This window comes from Oncorhynchus mykiss, chromosome 19, assembly GCF_013265735.2.
Source record: "Oncorhynchus mykiss isolate Arlee chromosome 19, USDA_OmykA_1.1, whole genome shotgun sequence".
Classification (NCBI taxonomy): Eukaryota; Metazoa; Chordata; class Actinopteri; order Salmoniformes; family Salmonidae; genus Oncorhynchus; species Oncorhynchus mykiss.
In genome coordinates, this window is record NC_048583.1 from 35,542,414 (window position 1) to 35,561,286 (window position 18,873).

General features: G+C 44.0%; 1 protein-coding gene across 3 annotated transcripts in view; it reads left to right on the top strand.

The window, feature by feature from the left end:
* The first annotated feature begins 290 nt into the window (after window positions 1-290).
* ttc7b (tetratricopeptide repeat domain 7B) overlaps window positions 291-18,873 on the top strand; it is a 65,758-nt gene continuing 47,175 nt past the window's right edge. The window contains exons 1-5 of one of the 3 annotated variants that reach the window (XM_036954712.1): window positions 291-498; window positions 4,398-4,552; window positions 5,661-5,829; window positions 14,636-14,769; window positions 17,765-17,886. In XM_036954712.1, the coding sequence (XP_036810607.1) occupies window positions 378-498; window positions 4,398-4,552; window positions 5,661-5,829; window positions 14,636-14,769; window positions 17,765-17,886 (701 nt within the window). In that variant the 5' untranslated portion in view covers window positions 291-377. The remainder of the gene's footprint in view (window positions 499-4,397; window positions 4,553-5,660; window positions 5,830-14,635; window positions 14,770-17,764; window positions 17,887-18,873) is intronic. The other 2 variants (XM_036954713.1, XM_036954714.1) reach the window with 2 other exon arrangements.

The following is an 18,873-nucleotide window of genomic DNA, read 5'->3' on the forward strand; positions in this document are numbered from 1 at the left end:
ATGTTTGGGAGCAAGATTTCAGCATGTAGTCAGTAGTCTGTTCTTGTCCTAAAGCCTTTTGGGATAAAGTATCAATATGAATGTGTGGTATTAAAGTATTTCTATTCCATTATAACTGCCTGGTTGCACATTGTAAACATTAGAACAGTTGGCTAAACAAAACAAACATGGTGACATAATACATAGCTATGAATATGTCCTTACATGCGTTTTTGAAAATGGCAATAAAACCTGAATAAAAAACATTGACAGTTCAACATCTGACAGATGTGAGAGTGACAGCTACCGGTGGTGTCGCTGTTTCCTTTCCAACCCGTACCGCAGCTGATGATTCGTGGCTGTCGTGTTTTGGTCTCTGCTAACGCCGGAGTCTGAAGATGACAGCGAGAAAGTCTGGGTCACGACTCGAGACCGAGATAGAACGGTGCCGTTCGGAAGGGCAATGGGACAAGATACCAGAGCTTGTACGGCAGCTGTCTGCTAAACTAATATCAAACGGTAAGAAATATGTCTGCGATTCGTGATTTACTTTGCTCTGCGGTTCATTCAGCGTTTTGGGGCCTGGACAGGGAGCAGAATCCAAGGGCTTTCTTATTAACCACGTCAACGTGAATGCAATTTCCATTGCGAGTCGGTTCCAGCTAGCCAGCCATTTCTAGGTCATCTGTAAAAACGAAATAATTATCTTTAAACACCGTAATGGTTTATAACTATTTTGCGAAAACACCAAAGCTCATTTGAGTGTGCATACGCGCTCACTTCCTATTTCTTGTTTTGACAGTTTTCTGTCATTTAAACCAGGGCTAGCCAGCCTAGCTACCACCGTGTGCCTAGCTAAACTTGTCTTGGGCAGAGTATTCCCGGCGCTATGCATACTGGTTGAACGTTTTCACCCAGGAAAATGTTCTAAAATATGTTACTGAGCTAGCTTAACGTTAGCTGTCTTACCAGTTGCATAAGGTAGGCTCCATAAACATAGTTTAAGAATCTAATGTTACTTGTACTCCTGGCTGCATATCAATAACATCGGGCGACTAACTACTTAATGAAATGAACAAAAACTCAATGTATATCTTTGAGCAGTGAGTATCCCTCAAGGAGGTGAGAAATATTTGCGGTCTTTGCAGATTTGGGTTCCGTTGGTGTTTGTTGGTCGTCACTAGTTACCACAGCCACAAAGTCATGAACCTGCCTATTCCTAAAATGTATCATCTTAAAATCTAATTTGAAACCTTAACCACACTGCTAACCTTATGCATAGCCCTAACCCAAAACGAAGACTAAAAAGCACGTTTCTGTTTTCATAGATTTTACCATTTTTACTTTGTGGCTGTGGTAACTAGTGGAAAACCTGTAAGCAGGAAGTCACTGAGATGGTATGATGATGTCATATTGCTGACTTCAACGTGAAATATCTTATTTTGGAATGAATGTATGTTTGTTGATGTAAACTGACAGACATACATACCTATGTCAATCAGACCAGAGGGTCACACTCTCCTGTCATGCATAATGGGCCAGTTAAACTCGTAACAAACTGGATTAGCCAACAAGTCCCCTTAAAAGCGTGGCATTGAGGGGTTGAATAACACTCATACTACTAATCTTGTACAAACCTAGGCCTATAATCTTCTTCTAGTCTTACAAACATTGCACAACACCAGGCTTCTCAATGTGTAGTGAGTTGTCATTTTGCATCAAGGAGAATGAGAGAGTTGGCCTGCCCAGTTCCAACCAGCAGTTTTGGTCCTCCCTATTTAGAGCTCACCAACTTGTAGTCCTAATAACCGGAAGTTAGTTACTTCTGGTTCGTTCAGCCATTCCTATGGGAAAATAACAGGGTTTTAGGATCAACGGCGAAAATAAGGTCTGAGGTTAACACAAGCTTAAGAGATCTTATACGTTTTGTTCTTTGCTATAGTATCAGTCAGTTAACATGATATTCATGAATAATGAAGCCTTTATGTGCTTTGTTTTTTAAATTTGATTACATACAATAAATGCTTCATAATTCACAAAAAGTGAGGTTTGCTGATGAAAATGATCTCGTAGAACAAAACGTGTAAGATCTCCTAAACCTAGGTTCAACACAGACCTTATTTTCGGCATTTATCCCAAAACCGTACAAAAACTGCATTAATTTCCTGTTTGGCTTTGTCCAACGAACCATGGCGAAGTTAGGGCCTACAAAAAGATGCCATTACTATTGCTCTCTCTTTGCTCTTATCCCTGAGTCATTCCACCTCCAAAAAGGACAAGCGAGAGGATTTTGACACCCACCATCTCAAGTCGTTTCTGTAGTTAGAAACGGATAAGATTAGCATTCCTGAAACATATTATTTTGTTGAAATATAATTTGATCTCTAAGAAATGAAACTAATTGATTGCCCCCAAATTGGCCATTTTAATATATAGGATTCATATAATCTTCAATAAGTATAGTACCTAACATCCAATTTGGACCATAATTCCTCCTAATAATGAAGTAGCCTAGTGGTTAGAGCGTTGGGCCCGTAACCGAAAGGTTGCTGGATTGAATCCAAAATCTGGCATTCTGCCCCTGAGCAATGCGGTTAACCCACTGTTCCCCTGGCGCCGAAGACATGGATGTCTATTTATAAGGCAGCCCCTCGTACCTCTCTGATTCAGAGGGGTTGGGTTAAATGCGGAAGACCCATATCAATTGAAGGCATTCAGTTGTACAGCTGACTAGGTACCCCCCTTTCCCCGTAAGACATGAGGAATTCAATAAAATTATCAAAACCCACTGACCCCCACGACAATCCTACACCAAGAACTTGTATACAGTTTCAGTTTTCTATGTCTGACAAGTAGTATGGAGATGCTGCTTGTAGTATTGCTTCTTCATTTTTTTTGTAATTTATTCCCTGTGAATCTAGTGATGGGTTTTTCCCCTGTTCAGAGAAATTAGCCATTGAAGTCGCTTGCACTATTTACCATAGTGTGAAAGTACTGCATTATGCCCACTAGATGCCACTGTTCATGCTACTGCCACCACATCCATTTTACTGGTCTCTTGTGTTTATTAAATGGATCACACCATTTTCTTTGCAACTTTGGGTAGAAAACCAATAGCTTTTGCTGACGATGAAAATAAATTGTATGGTCATCCTCAGAATTCAAGCCAGTCCGCCCTGAAAGCAATTCAGTTTGTCCTTCTCTTAGGCTTAATTTATGTCCAGGAAACGACCCCTCTGTGTGTGGTTTATTCCGTTAAAAACAATTGGTCTGGATAAGTTAGACCATTCCTTGCATACAAGCAAACCATTAGGCTATAGCAGTTCTAATGGTGGCAATGTTATGGTCTCTAATGGTCTTCAAATAGTGAAAGTCCCAAACACACACTGTATAGCAGGGATCATCAACTAGATGCAGATGGTTAGGGGGCCAGAACATAATTACAAAAAACGTGTAGACTCAGACTGCAAATTGAACGCAAGAAGACCAAACAGAATATTTGACTAAAACCAAATATTTTCAAACCTTGCTTACATTTGTATACAGTCACATATATCTCTGTATTATGTGTGGCAATGCTTTGGAACAGAGGTCCTAAATTAAAACCACTTGGAGCTGATTTTCTGGTGTTTTTACAACAAAACAATTGAAATAATGGTATTGGGCTGGGTTTAATGGTAAATGTCACTAATCACACTACAAATATAGCTGTTTTCTTATTGAGAATCATATTACTGCCATACAATTAAAAACCATTGCATTATTTTATTAGGGCTGTCACAACATTTTAGTCACTATCCCTTAGGTGGCTTTTAACCATTTTACTCAATGATAAGAATAAGTTTGGTCCAAATTGGATGTTGGGTACTGTATTTGTTGAATATTATGTGAAGCTATCAATTAAAAGGGGCCGTTTGGGTGCAATCAATTAGCTTGATTTCTCAGAGATCAAATTAGATTTCAGAACAATCTGAGATGGTGGGTGTCATGGCTTGCTGAAATGATGACCCCCCCTCCCATCAACTTTTCTGAATACTGATGCTATAGTAATGTACAGATTGTTTGAGATTCTGCATATTAGTCAGGGTTGACTGATCTGTCTTTACTGTGATATATTATTGGAACATGATGTGTGTTGTCATTCCACCTATGAATCTGGTACTTAGCCTAGTTGGTAAGAAATCAGTGGCTTGTTCTGGATCATATTCATTAGTGAACATCATAGAAAAACATAGCAAACTTTTTGCGCTGGAAAACAAAAACACGTTTGTTATTGGACAAGGTCAGGTAGTCCTTCCCGGTTTCAATCCATTTCCTTACATTTGGTGCCTATTGAATACAAGACCCTGTTGAACTGGGAGGGTAGTCTGTTACATGTTATGAAGCATACTGGAGGTGTAGTCTAAACTGTGTTTCAGATGACCTGGGGGAGCTGCTGCTGGGGGAGGCCAAGCTCCAGCAGTACATCAAGGAGAACCCCATCAAGCAGGGGGCCAGCCCCAGGGGCCCAAGACCCAGGCTAGTGGAGGTCCACAAACACCTGACCGCTGCCCTGGACCGAGGGAACCTCAAGGTAGTTGATGTAACACAGTAGACTTCACCTATGACCATTATATTAGTATACATCATCTGTCTACTTTTCAGTCTAGTTCAGTCTTGTAATAGTGTTATAACAGTGTAGTGCAGTCTTTAATGCTGAGCGATTAGTGCTTTTTGAGGTCTGTTTCGGTTCGACTATTAAAAAGTAATCACGGTTTTCGATTTTGGTTTCGATTATTTGGATTGAATGCTTTAACAACACAGAATAAAACAATTATTAAAAGTCCTGTGATGGTAGTGACTGCCCATTACTGCTTATCACTTATTAACCATAATTTATTCGCATAACTTGAATAAGATATTTTATTTGATGACTTTCTTATTTCATTCCAAGTCATTGTCTAATTTCTATAGAGTTCCTGCCTATGCTGCCTGACAAAATCAATATTTTAGTAATTTTTCAAAGTAAATAAGGCATACATTTATGACTGATGAATACCAACTATCAATCACTCAGATCATGTATTTTACCTCGCGAAGCAACAGCTGCTCTATATCCACGATTGCGCATTCTTCTCTCCGTCTCCGCCCCACACCAACCTAACGTAGCAGGCGTAAAACAAACAGATCAGACAAGGAGATGCATAATGGATTGTCATTGTAGTTAATTACCAGGTTTTATGCACTAAATTACCTATAATATTGGCCTGTTGGAAACTACAACTCCCTACTACATCTCACAGTTCAAGCTGGATCTGATTTATCTCTTGAGAAACTGTGCAATATGCGCGTTGAGCTCACAGAAAACAAACACCCAAAATGGAATTGATGTCGGTCAATTAGTTGTTTAAAAAAACTAAAAATAACTGAAATTTCAGTTAATTGCTCAGAACCACCAGACTTATAACAGTATTCTAATACTACAAAAGGTAACACTGGTTTAATCAGTATCTGGCTTTACACTCACTGCCTTTCCAAACTGAGAGAATCCCCTTTGAATTATAGAACCTCATAACGCTGCATCACTCCCTCGTGCAGCTTCTATGCCCTCTTTTTCTCTGAAGCGTGTACATTTAGCTACACGTCTTTGTGTTCAGGAGAAAACAACACTATCTGTCTCTTCTCTTTCCTTTTGTGCCCAGCCGGACTACATGCAAGAGGCCAGCATGTTAATGGCCAAGCTGTCCTACGTGGAGGGAGACTACAGTGAAGCCATCAACCAGTATGGCAAAGTGACCCTGGACGAGCTGGCGCTGGTGGGAGCCCCTGTCTACCGTCTCTCCATGATCGCCGAGGCATACGCTACCAAAGGTAAGAGCGTTGGGTACCAATTGTAGTATGCCTTCACATTACACCAGTCCGGGTTTTTCCACGCTAAAAAAGAGGCATAAGGTGGAGGGCGTGATAAAACCTCTGGGTGGCATGCCACAAAATACCCTGTGCATGAAGAACCCTGCAAGTATTTCCCAAATCAAAATCTAGACACATATTTTTGTTTCAAGGGGACAGAGGTATGGTTTGGGAAGCTGCATAACCAGTGTTACCCGTTAATACATGGTGTAGCCAGCCAAATAAAAAAACGAGCCAGCCAGGAAGTTCCGGGCTGGGGGGGTCCGTTTTTGTTGCGGAATGTGCTCTATTTTGATGGCCTCTGGTACATTCTAATGCCTTGATTCCATCCGAAATACACAGGTGACTTACTGAATACTTTAACGACTTTACTTCACAGATTGGTAAAATTAGTTGTGGTATTGAGTAGAAAGGCTTTACAATAACAATTACTGAAAATGTATGAATTCAGTGTGTTAGTTGTTTTGGATATCGTTTAGACCTATATGATCAGGACTATTTTCTAAGTAAAATAACATTTTTTAACATTCAATCTGTCTTCTCTTGAGATTAAAGTATTTTTTACAGAGTTACTACAAGCTATGAATTGCCACTGATGTTTGTTCTTCAAATTATGTATTTTATTGTCTCTGCTGCTGTGGACACAGGAAAACCAATGTAATTTGGTTGAACTATCCCTTAGAATTTGGCCTGTCAATCAATCACTGTGGGTGGGATTGTCAGGGGAGGGGGCAGTATGTTTGTGAGTCACAGAGTTTCAGACCTGTCAATCAATCACTGTGGGTGGGATTGTCAGGGGAGGGGGCAGTATGTTTGTGAGTCACAGAGTTTCAGACCTGTCAATCAATCACTGTGGGTGGGATTTTGGCGGAAGGAAGGCTGTAGATTAGTAATCTATTTATAAATATTAGTGTAATCTTACAAGTTAATTTATTGTGGCAAAAAATACATCCAGTCTGCTCTTTCAGCTTAGTTTATTGTGGCAAAGACGTAAGTAAACATGGATTCCCTGTTGAGAAATAATATAGAATTGCAGTAAATTAGTTACCCCTGCCAGATTGTGCAACCCCAAGTCTAGTTAAATAAAGGTTAATTTTTTTTTTTAAATATATAAGTCAGGTACCCAAGAATAAACATACAGGTATGATTTGAAGAATGAAGCAGGTGTTAAACACGGGCTTTGCTACTCAGTAAACAGCAGTTGACTACTCCGTTGTCAACACTTTAATAAAATCAGAAGCCTATATCAACATCTATAATACCAAATAAGTTTCATGCCATTAGCTTTTATAACCTTCAATCTGTTTTCTTGTATCATATTTTGGACCAGAATGAGGCTCTCTCTCCACTACCTATTGTTCCTGCAGTGAGGATTCAACATCTTCATCAAATGTTTTCATTATTTATCGGCAGATAGTGACCAAAAAGCAGTAATAGCCTACCAGTATTCAAATTAGTGTGCCAAATGAATGGCTCTCTCACCGATGCAATTTGGTTCCATTCACCCAAAAGAGCTGTTCAAAAAGAGCCGAACAACCCATCACTCGTCTACAAGTCTCGACATGGTCTTTGAATCCTAGGAAAATACAAACAACATCTTTAGTTTACTTGTCCCGACACGATACAATAGACATATAACTACGTTGTATGATTTATGAAGAGCAAAGGGATATAGGAGATGGACTTTATTCAGTTCGTCACCTCTTAGAAACTAGTCAACACAAGCAACAGTAAATAGCCTATGCACCCTGAATCCGTGGTTGGCTGTAGGCCTTTGAAACACGCAAAAGAAAATAAATGAATGTGGCACAAAACAATAATGAAGTGGATTTCCACTCATTGCTAGTTGCGTGTAAATTCACTCACCAGGAGTCAATGAAGCAACATGCGCTCCTTCTGGGAAAATAAAATTGACTGTAGCCAACCACAGTGCGCAAAAATAACACCGGTACTGAGAGGCAGGACCAACAACAGACTGACAAACCAGCAGTGTTTCTCTCTCATCGCTTGCTTTGTGACTGACAGGCGCCTGTCCTATCAATATACTGTATAACTAGAAGATGCATATTGTTCATTCTAGTGGGAGAAGGCTATACAGACCTTTCTGACTAGCAAATGTAAACTTTTTTTTAAATGAAAAGTGGAAGAAGGAGCCGGCTGACAATTCCCAAGGACGTTGAGCCTAATCTGAAACCAAACCTGAGGCTGAGGACAGGAACAAGTACAAGACGACCTCCGCGGAGTCATCAAATGAGTAAAAGGACAATACAGGAATAAGGTAGAATCCTATTACACAGGCTTCCGACCCCCGCAGCATGTGGCAGAGCTACAGTCCGTTACAGATTACAGAAGAAGACCCAGCTGTGATCTGCCCAACGATGCTTCTCTCCAAGACAAACTCAATGCATTTTGTTATGCACGCTTCGACAATAGCAACATCGTGTCGGGTGTGAGGGCCGCCACCGACCCCTTAGGATTGGGTAATCTTGCGCTCCGAGGCTGACGTGAGTAAGGTCTTTAATCAGGTTAACATCTACAAGGCTGCGGGGCCCGGCGGTGTTCCAGGTAGCGTTCTCAGAGTATGTGAGAACAGCTGGCAGGCATATTCACTATATAATTTTCAACCTCTCCTTGTCCCAGTAAGTAACCCCCACATGTTTTAAAATGACCACCATCATTCCGGTTCCCAAGTACTCTAAGGCTTCATGCCACAATGACTACTGCCTTGTAGCACTCACATTTGTGATCATGAAGTGCTTTGAGAGGCTGGTTATGCCACACCTCAACTCCATCATCCCAGACCCACTCCAATTTTCATACCGCCTCAACAGATCCATAGATGACTCAATCTCAATTGCACCCCACACTGCCCTCACCCACCTAGATAAGAGGAATTCCTATGAACAGCATTTTCACATTGACTACAGCTTAGCATTCAACACCATTGTCCCCTCCAAGCCCGTCACCAAGCTTAGGGTCCTGTACTCCCTGTTCACCCACGACTGCGTAACCACGCACAACTTCAACACACATCATCAAGTTTGCTGACGACACGTCGGTGGTAGGCCTGATCCCTGGCGATGAGACAGCCTACAGGGAGGAGGTCAGTGTGGTGCCGGAACAACAACCTCTCCCTCAACGTCAGTAAGACCAAGGAGCTTCTTGTTCCTCGGTGTCCAAATCACAAAGGACTTAAAATGGGACACACGCACACAGTTGTGAAGAAGTCGCGACAGCTTCTCTTCTTTCTCAGGAGGTTGAGAAGGTTTGGCATGGGCCCTCAAACTCTGAAAAAGTTCTACAGCTGTACCATTGAGAGCATCTTGACTGGCTGCATCACTGCTTGGTATGGTAATGGCACCGCCCTCGATCGCATGGTGCTACAGAGGGTGATGCGGACAACCCAGTACATCACAGGGGCCGAGCTCCCTGCCATCCAGGACCTCTATATCAGGCGGTGTGAAAGGAAGGCCAGGAAAATCGTTAAAGACTCCAGCTGCCCAAGCCATAAACTGTTCTCTCTGCTTCCAGTGCATCAAGTCTGACACCAACAGGATCCTGAACAGCTAAATAGCTAACAAAATGGCTACAAGGCCTCTAAGAGTTAACCCTTGTATTTAATTTGATTTTTTTCCCACTTTCTCTATGCACACTCACATGGCCCAACGCACTCGTGCGTGCTCAATTCAACACACACACAAAAACACTCACTCCATAATTTGCTTACACACACATATTATGCACATACATTTAAACTGACTCTACACACACGCACACCCACTCACATACAATCACCATATATGCCGCTGCTACTCTACACATTGTACACTACATGACCAAAAGTATGTGGACACCTGCTCGTTGAACATCTCATTCCAAAATCATGGGTATTAATATGGAGTTGGTCACCCCTTTCCTGCTATAACAGCAACCATTCTTCTGGGAAGGCTTTCCACTAGATGTTGGAACATTGCTGCGGGGATGCTTCCTTTCAGTCACAAGAGCATTAGTGAGGTTGGGCACTGATGTTGGGCCACTAGGCCTGGCTTGAGGTCGGTGTTCCAATTTATCCCAAAGGTGTTCGATGGGATTGAAGTCAGGGCTCTATGCAAGCCAGTCAACTTCTTCCACACCGATCTCAACAAACCATTTCTGTATGGACCTCGCTTTGTGCACTGGGGCATTGTCATGCTGAAACAGGAAAGGGCTTTCCCCAAACTGTTGCCGCAAAGTTGGAAGCACAGAATCGTCTAGAATGTCATTGTATGCTGTAGTGTTAAAATGTCCCTTCACTGGAACTAAGTGGGCTAGCCAGAACCATGAAAAACAACCCCAGACCATTATTCCTCCTCAACCTAACTTTACAGTTGGCACAATGCATTGGGGCAGATAGCGTTCTCCTGGCATCCGCCAAACCCAGATTCGTCAGACTGCCAAATGGTGAAGTGTGATTCATCACTCAAGGGAATGCATTTCCACTGCTCCAGAGTCCAATGCGGCGAGCTTTACACCACTCCAGCCGATGCTTGGCATTGTGCATGGTGATCTTAGGTTTGTGTGTGGCTGTGAGGCCATGGAAACCCACTTCATAAAGCTCTGGACGAACAGTTATTGTGCTGACGTTGTTTCCAGAGGCAGTTTGGAACTCGGTAGTGAGTGTTGCAACAGAAGACAGACGATTTTTATGCGCTTCTGTGAGCTTGTGTGGGCTACTACTTCGCGGCTGAGCCGTTATTGCTCCTAGACGTTTTCACTTCATAATAAAAGCACTTATAGTTGACCAGGGCAGCTCTAGCAGGGCAGACATTTGACTAACTGACTTGTTGGAATCCTATCACGGTGCCACGTTGAAAGTCACTGAGCACTTCAGTAAGGCCATTCTACTGCCAATGTTTGTCTATGGAGATTGCATGGCTGTATGCTTGATTTTATACACTTGTCAGCAATGGGTGTGGCTGAAATAGACAAATCCACTAATTGTAGCGGTGTGCACATACTTTTGAATATATATAGTGTATTTCCTGATACCTAGTCACCTTACCCCTTTACATATGTACCTCTATCACTCCAGTATGCCTGCACATTGTAAATATGGTACTGGAACTGACTGTTTGTATGTACGTTGAGTTCCAAAAGTATTGGGACAGTGACATTTTTTGTTTTCTGGCTCTGTACTACAATAACAGGGGAGGTTATCAGTTTATATCATACCCTCAAGACATGCTAACTTCTCACCATTACAATAACAGGGGAGGTTAGCGTTTTATATCATACCCTCAAGACATGCTAACCTCTCACCATTACAATAACAGGGGAGGTTAGCGTTTTATATCATACCCTCAAGACATGCTAACCTCTCACCATTACAATAACAGGGGAGGTTAGCATTTTATATCATACCCTCAAGACATGCTAACCTCTCACCATTACAATAACAGGGGAGGTTAGCGTTTTATATCATACCCTCAAGACATGCTAACCTCTCACCATTACAATAACAGGGGAGGTTAGCGTTTTATATCATACCCTCAAGACATGCTAACCTCTCACCATTACAATAACAGGGGAGGTTAGCGTTTTATATCATACCCTCAAGACATGCTAACCTCTCACCATTACAATAACAGGGGAGGTTAGCATTTTGGGGTGGTATGATATCTATAACTTTCTCACTCCCCATTATTCACAATTTGTTCAGGATGATCTGTAACAATGGTAGTGTCCACATTAATGTAGAAGTGTTTAGAAACATTATATTCTTATTCATAATAAAAGTGACTCCATAATGACATTACATTATTTACCATTCATTTTTATTGGGCACAAAATAGTCTGAAACACAACCAAAACAAACAGCAAATGTGTAGAGTCACAAGTCATTGCGTGTGATGAATATGGGACCAAACACTTAATTTTTTAATACACATATTAGTGGACACAGTTGTAGTACCACATTGTTATTGATTACTGCATTGTTGGATTTAGAGCTGTCAAGAAAGGCATTTCACTGTACTTGTGCCTGTGACATTAAAACGTTCAACGTAATATGTGGTGCTGAATCCCTCTTCTTCTCCTGTCATTGAGAAAGTGCTGAGGCTGGGGTGACTGTATTAGCTAACTCTGCTGGTCTGGCCAGTCCGAGTCAGGACTTCGTGCCTGCCCTGCCGTGGCACCCCAGTGGCACCCTACCCCGTGCCTACTCATCAAGCAGGTCCTGTCTGTGGATGCTCTCTGACCTCTCCTTTTAGAACTCTGAGCTAATGTGTTGGATTGACCTGCTGCTGGTTTTGACGGCGACATGGCGGCATTTAAATGTCCGTTGCTGTATACAGTGAGTGTACTTTTTAAAGCTTGACATAGGTAATCTAGTCATGCTTTGGAACAACATTGTACATTTTCAAATACACACGAGTAACATGACATGGAGGGAAAATGTGTTGTCTCTGAATTGAGGAAACTGACAGCAGGACCAGTCCTCGCAGCTTGACCTCGTATCCCCTGCAATGTGTTGTTTGGCCATGTGGTGGCAGTAGAGGTTCACTGTTGTGGCGAGAGGAGTCCTCCGCTCTCATGCAAAAACACACACCATACATACCGCACACTCTCGCTCTCTCAATTTCTAATGCAGAGCACAGTGAATGTGTCAGCCAGGACTGCAGAGCTTTGATCAGAGTTCTGACAGACCAGCAGAGTTACGTTGGCTGTGAGCTGAGATAGAAGAAGCACTGCTGTAGTGTGGAGCCTCAGCCGGTCCACCTCAATACAGCAGCCTAGTGTACACACACACACACACACACACACACACACACACACACACACACACACACACACACACACACACACACACACACACCTGTCCCCCTCTAAACATACACCAGCATACCCTAGGGTTTACACAGACCACCCAACGATGCAAGCCAAGCAGTCGCCCATACACCACATCATCGGAGTTCATTAGTCAGTTGTGTTACTTTGTCTGGACCAGCCATTTTGTTTGTCCGATGGGGGTTAATGGGAAGACTTTAGTGCTGTAAAAATTTTATGAGCGTCCTAATCGAGAGGAGTGGAGGGGAGGAGGGGCTCAGGCCGGGCCTGTTTAGAGTAACACAGGAGCCCATTAGGCTGTTAAAGTGCCACAGTGGTATGAATAAGTTATGTGTGGCACGGCAGCAGGGCCCCACAACGACAAGAGGATCCACAGTCTTTAACCCACCCGCACCACCACAAGGGGATATCTTTATAAGGCAAAGACAGGCCTGGCTGCTGACGCCCCTCTGCTGCTGTCTTTCTGTCTGTCTCTCTCTCTCTCTCTCTCAATCGCTCTCTCTCTCTCCTCTCTCTCTCTCTCTCTCTCTCTCTCTCTCTCTCTCTCTCTCTCTGTCTCTGTCTCTGTCTCTGTCTCTCTCTCCCTCCCTCCAGAGTGGGTGATCGAGCATTTTCATCTTTCCATCTCTCTGTCTCTGCCGGCTCTCCTGTTTTATCTACGTATACCTCTCTCTCCATCTCTCGCCCTCCATCTCCCTCTCTGCCTCCATTTATCGCTCTCTCAACACACAGCCGTATTCATGTTCCAGTCATGTCCTATAATGAGAAGACGTCTGCACCTCTATGGTACTGGAGGTTTCAGGGTGTGTAAAGCAATCATGGGGAGTTGATGGATGAACCGTTGGGCTTGTATTGTTTGGACCCTGTTAGTGAATGGCTCTATTTGAGCGCCACACAGTTGCCGTAGTCTTGTGTAATTCCAGAGACGAGAGCTATTTATAATTAATTCGTTATTAAGGCTATCATCTATTATTAATGTTTGTTTTTAAAGGGGGCTTCGGAAACTGCAGCTTGGATTTCATAACAATGAGGTGTGTGTAGCCACAATGGAAGTGTTGCTTTCCTCCATATTATCTCATTACATACAGAATGGTCTGGTGATTGACAGAGACACGGCCCAATCTACCCAGAGGTCAGACAGGGATACTCTTCCCATACCAAAGAGTATCCTTTTAGGGCCCCAATTTATTTATTTTCCTTACCACGTGAGTATACAAATAAAACTCTGCCTATAGCGAGGGGCCCAGGCTACAACAAAGCCCCAGTTTTTTGTTTCCTTGCAGGTTACAAAATCAGGGAAACCACATGAGAGAAAATAGTGAGGGCCTTAATTTGTGAAACCAAGACAAGCAGCAGCCAGAATTGGAAGATTATTGGTGTCCCAATGTCCTCTAGAAGAAAGGAAGGGGACTGCTATAAAATAAATCTGTCTCAGGTATCTCCTTCAGTCCTTGGCTGATGTGAGGTGTCCTTTACTCAGATCCCATACCCTGGCTCCTGGAAGCCCCAGCCAGCCCCAGGGCCAGACAGAGCAGGACGGTGAGACACTTCCATTGCTCCTAGAGGCCCCAGACAGAGCAGAGCAACGAGACACTTCCATTGCCACCTAACCCTGAGTTTCTGGTTGCTCCTCCAGACGTCTGTCAGGCTAGTGCGTTGTCCTCTAAGCGTGTGATAAAACATTCAGGGGCTCTCTGCTGGCTGTCTGGGAGCCTTGATCACCTACTGATTCATATTGCAGCAGGGGCCCAGCCCAGGTGTGTCACTTTTTCCGTGGCTGAGGACTGGCTTGAAGTAGCCAGAGAGGAGAGATGAGTGTACACTACACATGCACACAAGTACACACACACTAAAGCTTCAGCATGAACTTTAACCCTTGGTAGGCTGCATTGTGGCTACAATGTGTGTACAGTATACAGCATAATGAACTTCCTCTCTCTAGGTCTGTGTCTAGAGAAAGTCCCGGCTGCGTCTCCGTCCCTGTCCAATCGTAACGTGGACAAAGACCAAGAAGTGATTACCTGCTATGAGAAGTCTGGAGACATCGCCCTGCTCTACCTACAGGAAGTAGAGAAGGTAACCTAGCAACCGGCGGACATTGGCTTTACTTCTGGATGTGTTGACAGGAGGGAGAAGCTGGAGATGCTCTAATAATTTTGACCAAACCAAATCATTTTTTAGGGGATCTAGGCTAATACTAACAAAATAACCAACCCTCTTTTAAAATTACAGTTAAGTTGCAAAAAAAATACCAGCTACTTAATTAGTGGGGCGGCAGGTAGCCTAATGGTTAGAGCGTTAGACTAGTAACTTGAAGGTTGCAAGATCAAATCCCTGAGCTGACAAGGTGAAAATCTGTCATTCTTCCCCTGAACAAGGCAGTTAACCCATTGTTCCTAGGCCTTCATTGTAAATAAGAATTTATTCTTAACTGACTTGCCTAGTTAAATAAAGGTCAAATAAAAAATGAATGTTCTCGAATAGTTTCTGTTTGACCTTTTTAATGAATAGCTATCCATTCTTGGTGTCCTCAATAAGCTGATTGGACATGGTTGTAATGAATTAATTAATTGATTGGATTTATATTGGGCTTTTTCAGTCCTCAAAGCGGCAACCATTTTGTGCCAGAACGCTCACCACACATCCGCTAATGTTTGGGAGTTGGATCTGCCTGTGTACTATTGCAGTAGGCCTATACTCCATCTGTAGTGCTGGTGTCTGTAGTATTAGTACCGTAGTGGTGGAAGGGGACCAGGGCCATCAGGCAGGCAGGTCCTGGAGCTGCCCCATGGTTTTCTGACCTTGGCTGCTGTTTTAATCAGCAACCTTTTTCTCCACTCTGATTTGTTCTGCCAACACGTTTTTCCCCTACAGTTGTTTTTCTCTCTTTCTGGGTGCTGTTTTTTTTAATATATATATATTTATTTTTTAAATTTAGGGGGTGGCTTTAATATTAATATTAGCTTTAATATTACAGATTTGTGCTTCCATCAATGTAAATGTCTGCATCATTTCCAGTCCCCCGTATATGGGAAATGAAGCAGACAATGCTCTGTTTCTCTTATCTGTCTCTCTTTCTTGCTCTTGCTCTCTCTCCCCCCCCCCCCCCCATATTCTGGCTTGTCACAGATAAAATAGTTTGTCACATTTTGCGGAGTCATCACTTGCCATTGACTACAATGCATTATGAAAATGTGTCTAAAGCTCGGTGAAAACGCTCCAAAACAATCCCAAACAAACTCCTATTACATCAGAATCCCATTCTGAATGATGTCTCTGCACTCAATTTTAGAAATGTTTTTCCACTGTGCCATAAATCCATGTATGAATGATGCTGTTTACAAAAACAAGATGCAAATATGGATTTATGGGACAGCGGAATTTCTTTCTAAACATTGAGTGCCAAGACATTCAGAATGGGATTCTTAATAGCAAGTGATGACTCAACAAAATGTGACAACTGATTTTTCTCTAACAAAATATTTTAAAAAACATGATGGCCTGTGTCCTTAGTTGACTCATTTGGCCCATTTTGGGCTCATGGTGTCATTTTAGTGACCAAGCCTCTGGATAGAGCTGTGTTGTTGCTCCAAAATGTCATGAAACTGTATCGGCTATTTGAATTCAGTATTGAAACTCTAATCTAGTGGCATCGATTCACTCCCCCAAATAGACCCCCTCCCTCTGCCTCCCTGTAACTGAACCAGCAGCTGATTCCATACAGCATGCAGAGAGACACTGGTACAACACCCAGGAGATGAATAGGGCAACAGGCCCTAGATAAACACCTGGCTGTAGTGCTATCTATCACTCCTCCTCATCTCCACAGAACCAGGCTAGTGCCGCTTTGTTCTGCTCTGTTCTGTTCTACTCTGTTCTTTTAGCTTACATAAGGCCAGGCTGCTGTAAGCGCTCTGCCTCTCTCTGCTTTTCTCTCTGTCCTGTCTGTCCTGTCCTGTCTGTCTGTGTGTCTCTGTCTGTCTGTGTGTCTCTGTCTGTCTGTGTGTCTCTGTCTGTCTGTGTGTCTCTGTCTGTCTGTGTGTCTCTGTCTGTCTGTGTGTCTCTGTCTGTCTCTGTGTGTCTGTCTCTGTCTGTGTCTCTCTGTGTCTGTCTCTGTGTGTCTCTCTCTCTCTCTGTGTCTCTCTCTCTCTCTCTGTGTCTCTCTCTCTCTCTCTGTGTCTCTCTCTCTCTCTCTGTGTCTCTCTCTCTCTCTCTGTGTCTCTCTCTCTCTGTCTCTCTCTCTCTGTCTCTCTCTCTCTGTCTCTCTCTCTCTCTCTCTCTCTGTGTCTCTCTCTCTCTCTGTGTCTCTCTCTCTCTCTGTGTCTCTCTCTCTCTCTGTGTCTTTCTGTGTTTCTCTGTCTCTCTCTCTCTGTCTCTCTCTCTCTGTCTCTCTCTCTCTCTGTCTCTCTCTCTCTCTGTCTCTCTCTCTCTCTGTGTCTCTCTGTCTCTGTCTCTGTCTCTGTCTCTGTCTCTCTCTCTCTCTCTCTCTCTCTCTCTCTCTCTCTCTCTCTCTCTCTCTCTCTATGTGTGTGTCTCTCTATGTGTGTGTCTCTCTCTCTCTGTGTGTCTCTCTCCTTCTCAGTCAATCATGTGCCAGGCAGGCAGCACAAGGTACTGTGAGGACACTAGCTACCTGCTGCTGGATGAAATGATTTCATCTGTTTGACAGACAGGGATGAGAGAAGAGTTGGAACACAAAGGGGCCCGTCTGGTTGGACTGATGGAGAGAAAATAGGGAGAGGACAGGGATAGGAGGGGGAGGAGAGGGATGGTGAGAAGAGAGGAGCAGCCAAGGTTCTTCAATCTGCCCACTCTCCTCTCCTCTTCTCTCTTTCCTTCTAGTCCTATTATTACCTCATGTTGTCTTGGTTGTGTTTTCTTATCTCTCTGATTGGAGCGTTGCAGGCTGACTTGATGTATTGTGTATACAGTGTGATAATCTATTGTTGATGCCCAGTGTGAACACTAGGCTGACTTTGTTCTCTGCGTCTTCAAGCGTTCACAGCAGACTGTTCCTAGACCAGTGTGTTGCCTGTGCTGTGTGTTCTCAGGTCAGTTTTGTGTGTTTCAGGCCCTCAGTGCGGGGATGCAGAACCGCAGTCCAAAGCCAGGCCCAGTGGCACAGGAACAGGAGCTGGGATACTTCCTGGAGACTGGACTTCAGAGGGCACATGTCATCCACTTCAAAAACGGGTAGGAGAGAGCGCGTGTTGTGTCTGAGAGAGACAGTGGGCGTGTTTGTGGGTGTGTTTGTGGGCATGTGTGTGGAATACACCTACACTGACATCTAGGCTGGTAATAATAATCATCACTAACCCACTGTGTGTGTTGCTGCTCCACTGTCACTCTTCCCTCTCTGCTCCACACTCTTTCATCCAATCCAAGGGTCCATTTGTCTCAGGACAGATGGTAGGTATTCCTCCACTCCTCTCTGCCCCTTAGCCCCCATAGAGATGAATGCCCTTGTAGTACCATAGAGACTCAGGTTGACTTGCAGCTCAAAGTCAAAATGCTAAGCCTCAAGCCTGCCTGAAGAAGAGTGATTGGACTCAGCAGGCTCAATGGCTTGAACATGGGATTTGAGACAGGGTCCATAGCTGCTGTGGTTTGATCTAGTTAGCCATAGTTTGGTACCTGCCGGTTAGCTTCCCTGTAGGTTAGAGCAGTAGTGTGTGACTATCTAGATCTTATGATATGAAAGTAATGCTCCTAGGGTGTGGTGGTAAAGTTTTGTGTGTGCATGTGCTGGCTGGGTGCGTGTGCTGTCTGTGTGCGCGTGCTGGCTGAATGCGTGTGCTGGCTGAGTGTGTGTGCGAGTGCACGTGCTGGCTGAGTGCGCGTGCTGGCTGTGTGCGCGTGCTGGCTGTGTGCGCGTGCTGGCTGTGTGCGCGTGCTGGCTGAGTGCGCGTGCTGGCTGAGTGCGCGTGCTGGCTGAGTGCGCGTGCTGGCTGAGTGCGCGTGCTGGCTGAGTGCGCGTGCTGGCTGAGTGCGCGTGCTGGCTGAGTGCGCGTGCTGGCTGAGTGCGCGTGCTGGCTGAGTGCGCGTGCTGGCTGAGTGCGCGTGCTGGCTGAGTGCGCGTGCGCGTGCTGGCTGAGTGCGCGTGCGCGTGCTGGCTGAGTGCGCGTGCGCGTGCTGGCTGAGTGCGCGTGCTGGCTGAGTGCGCGTGCGCGTACTGGCTGA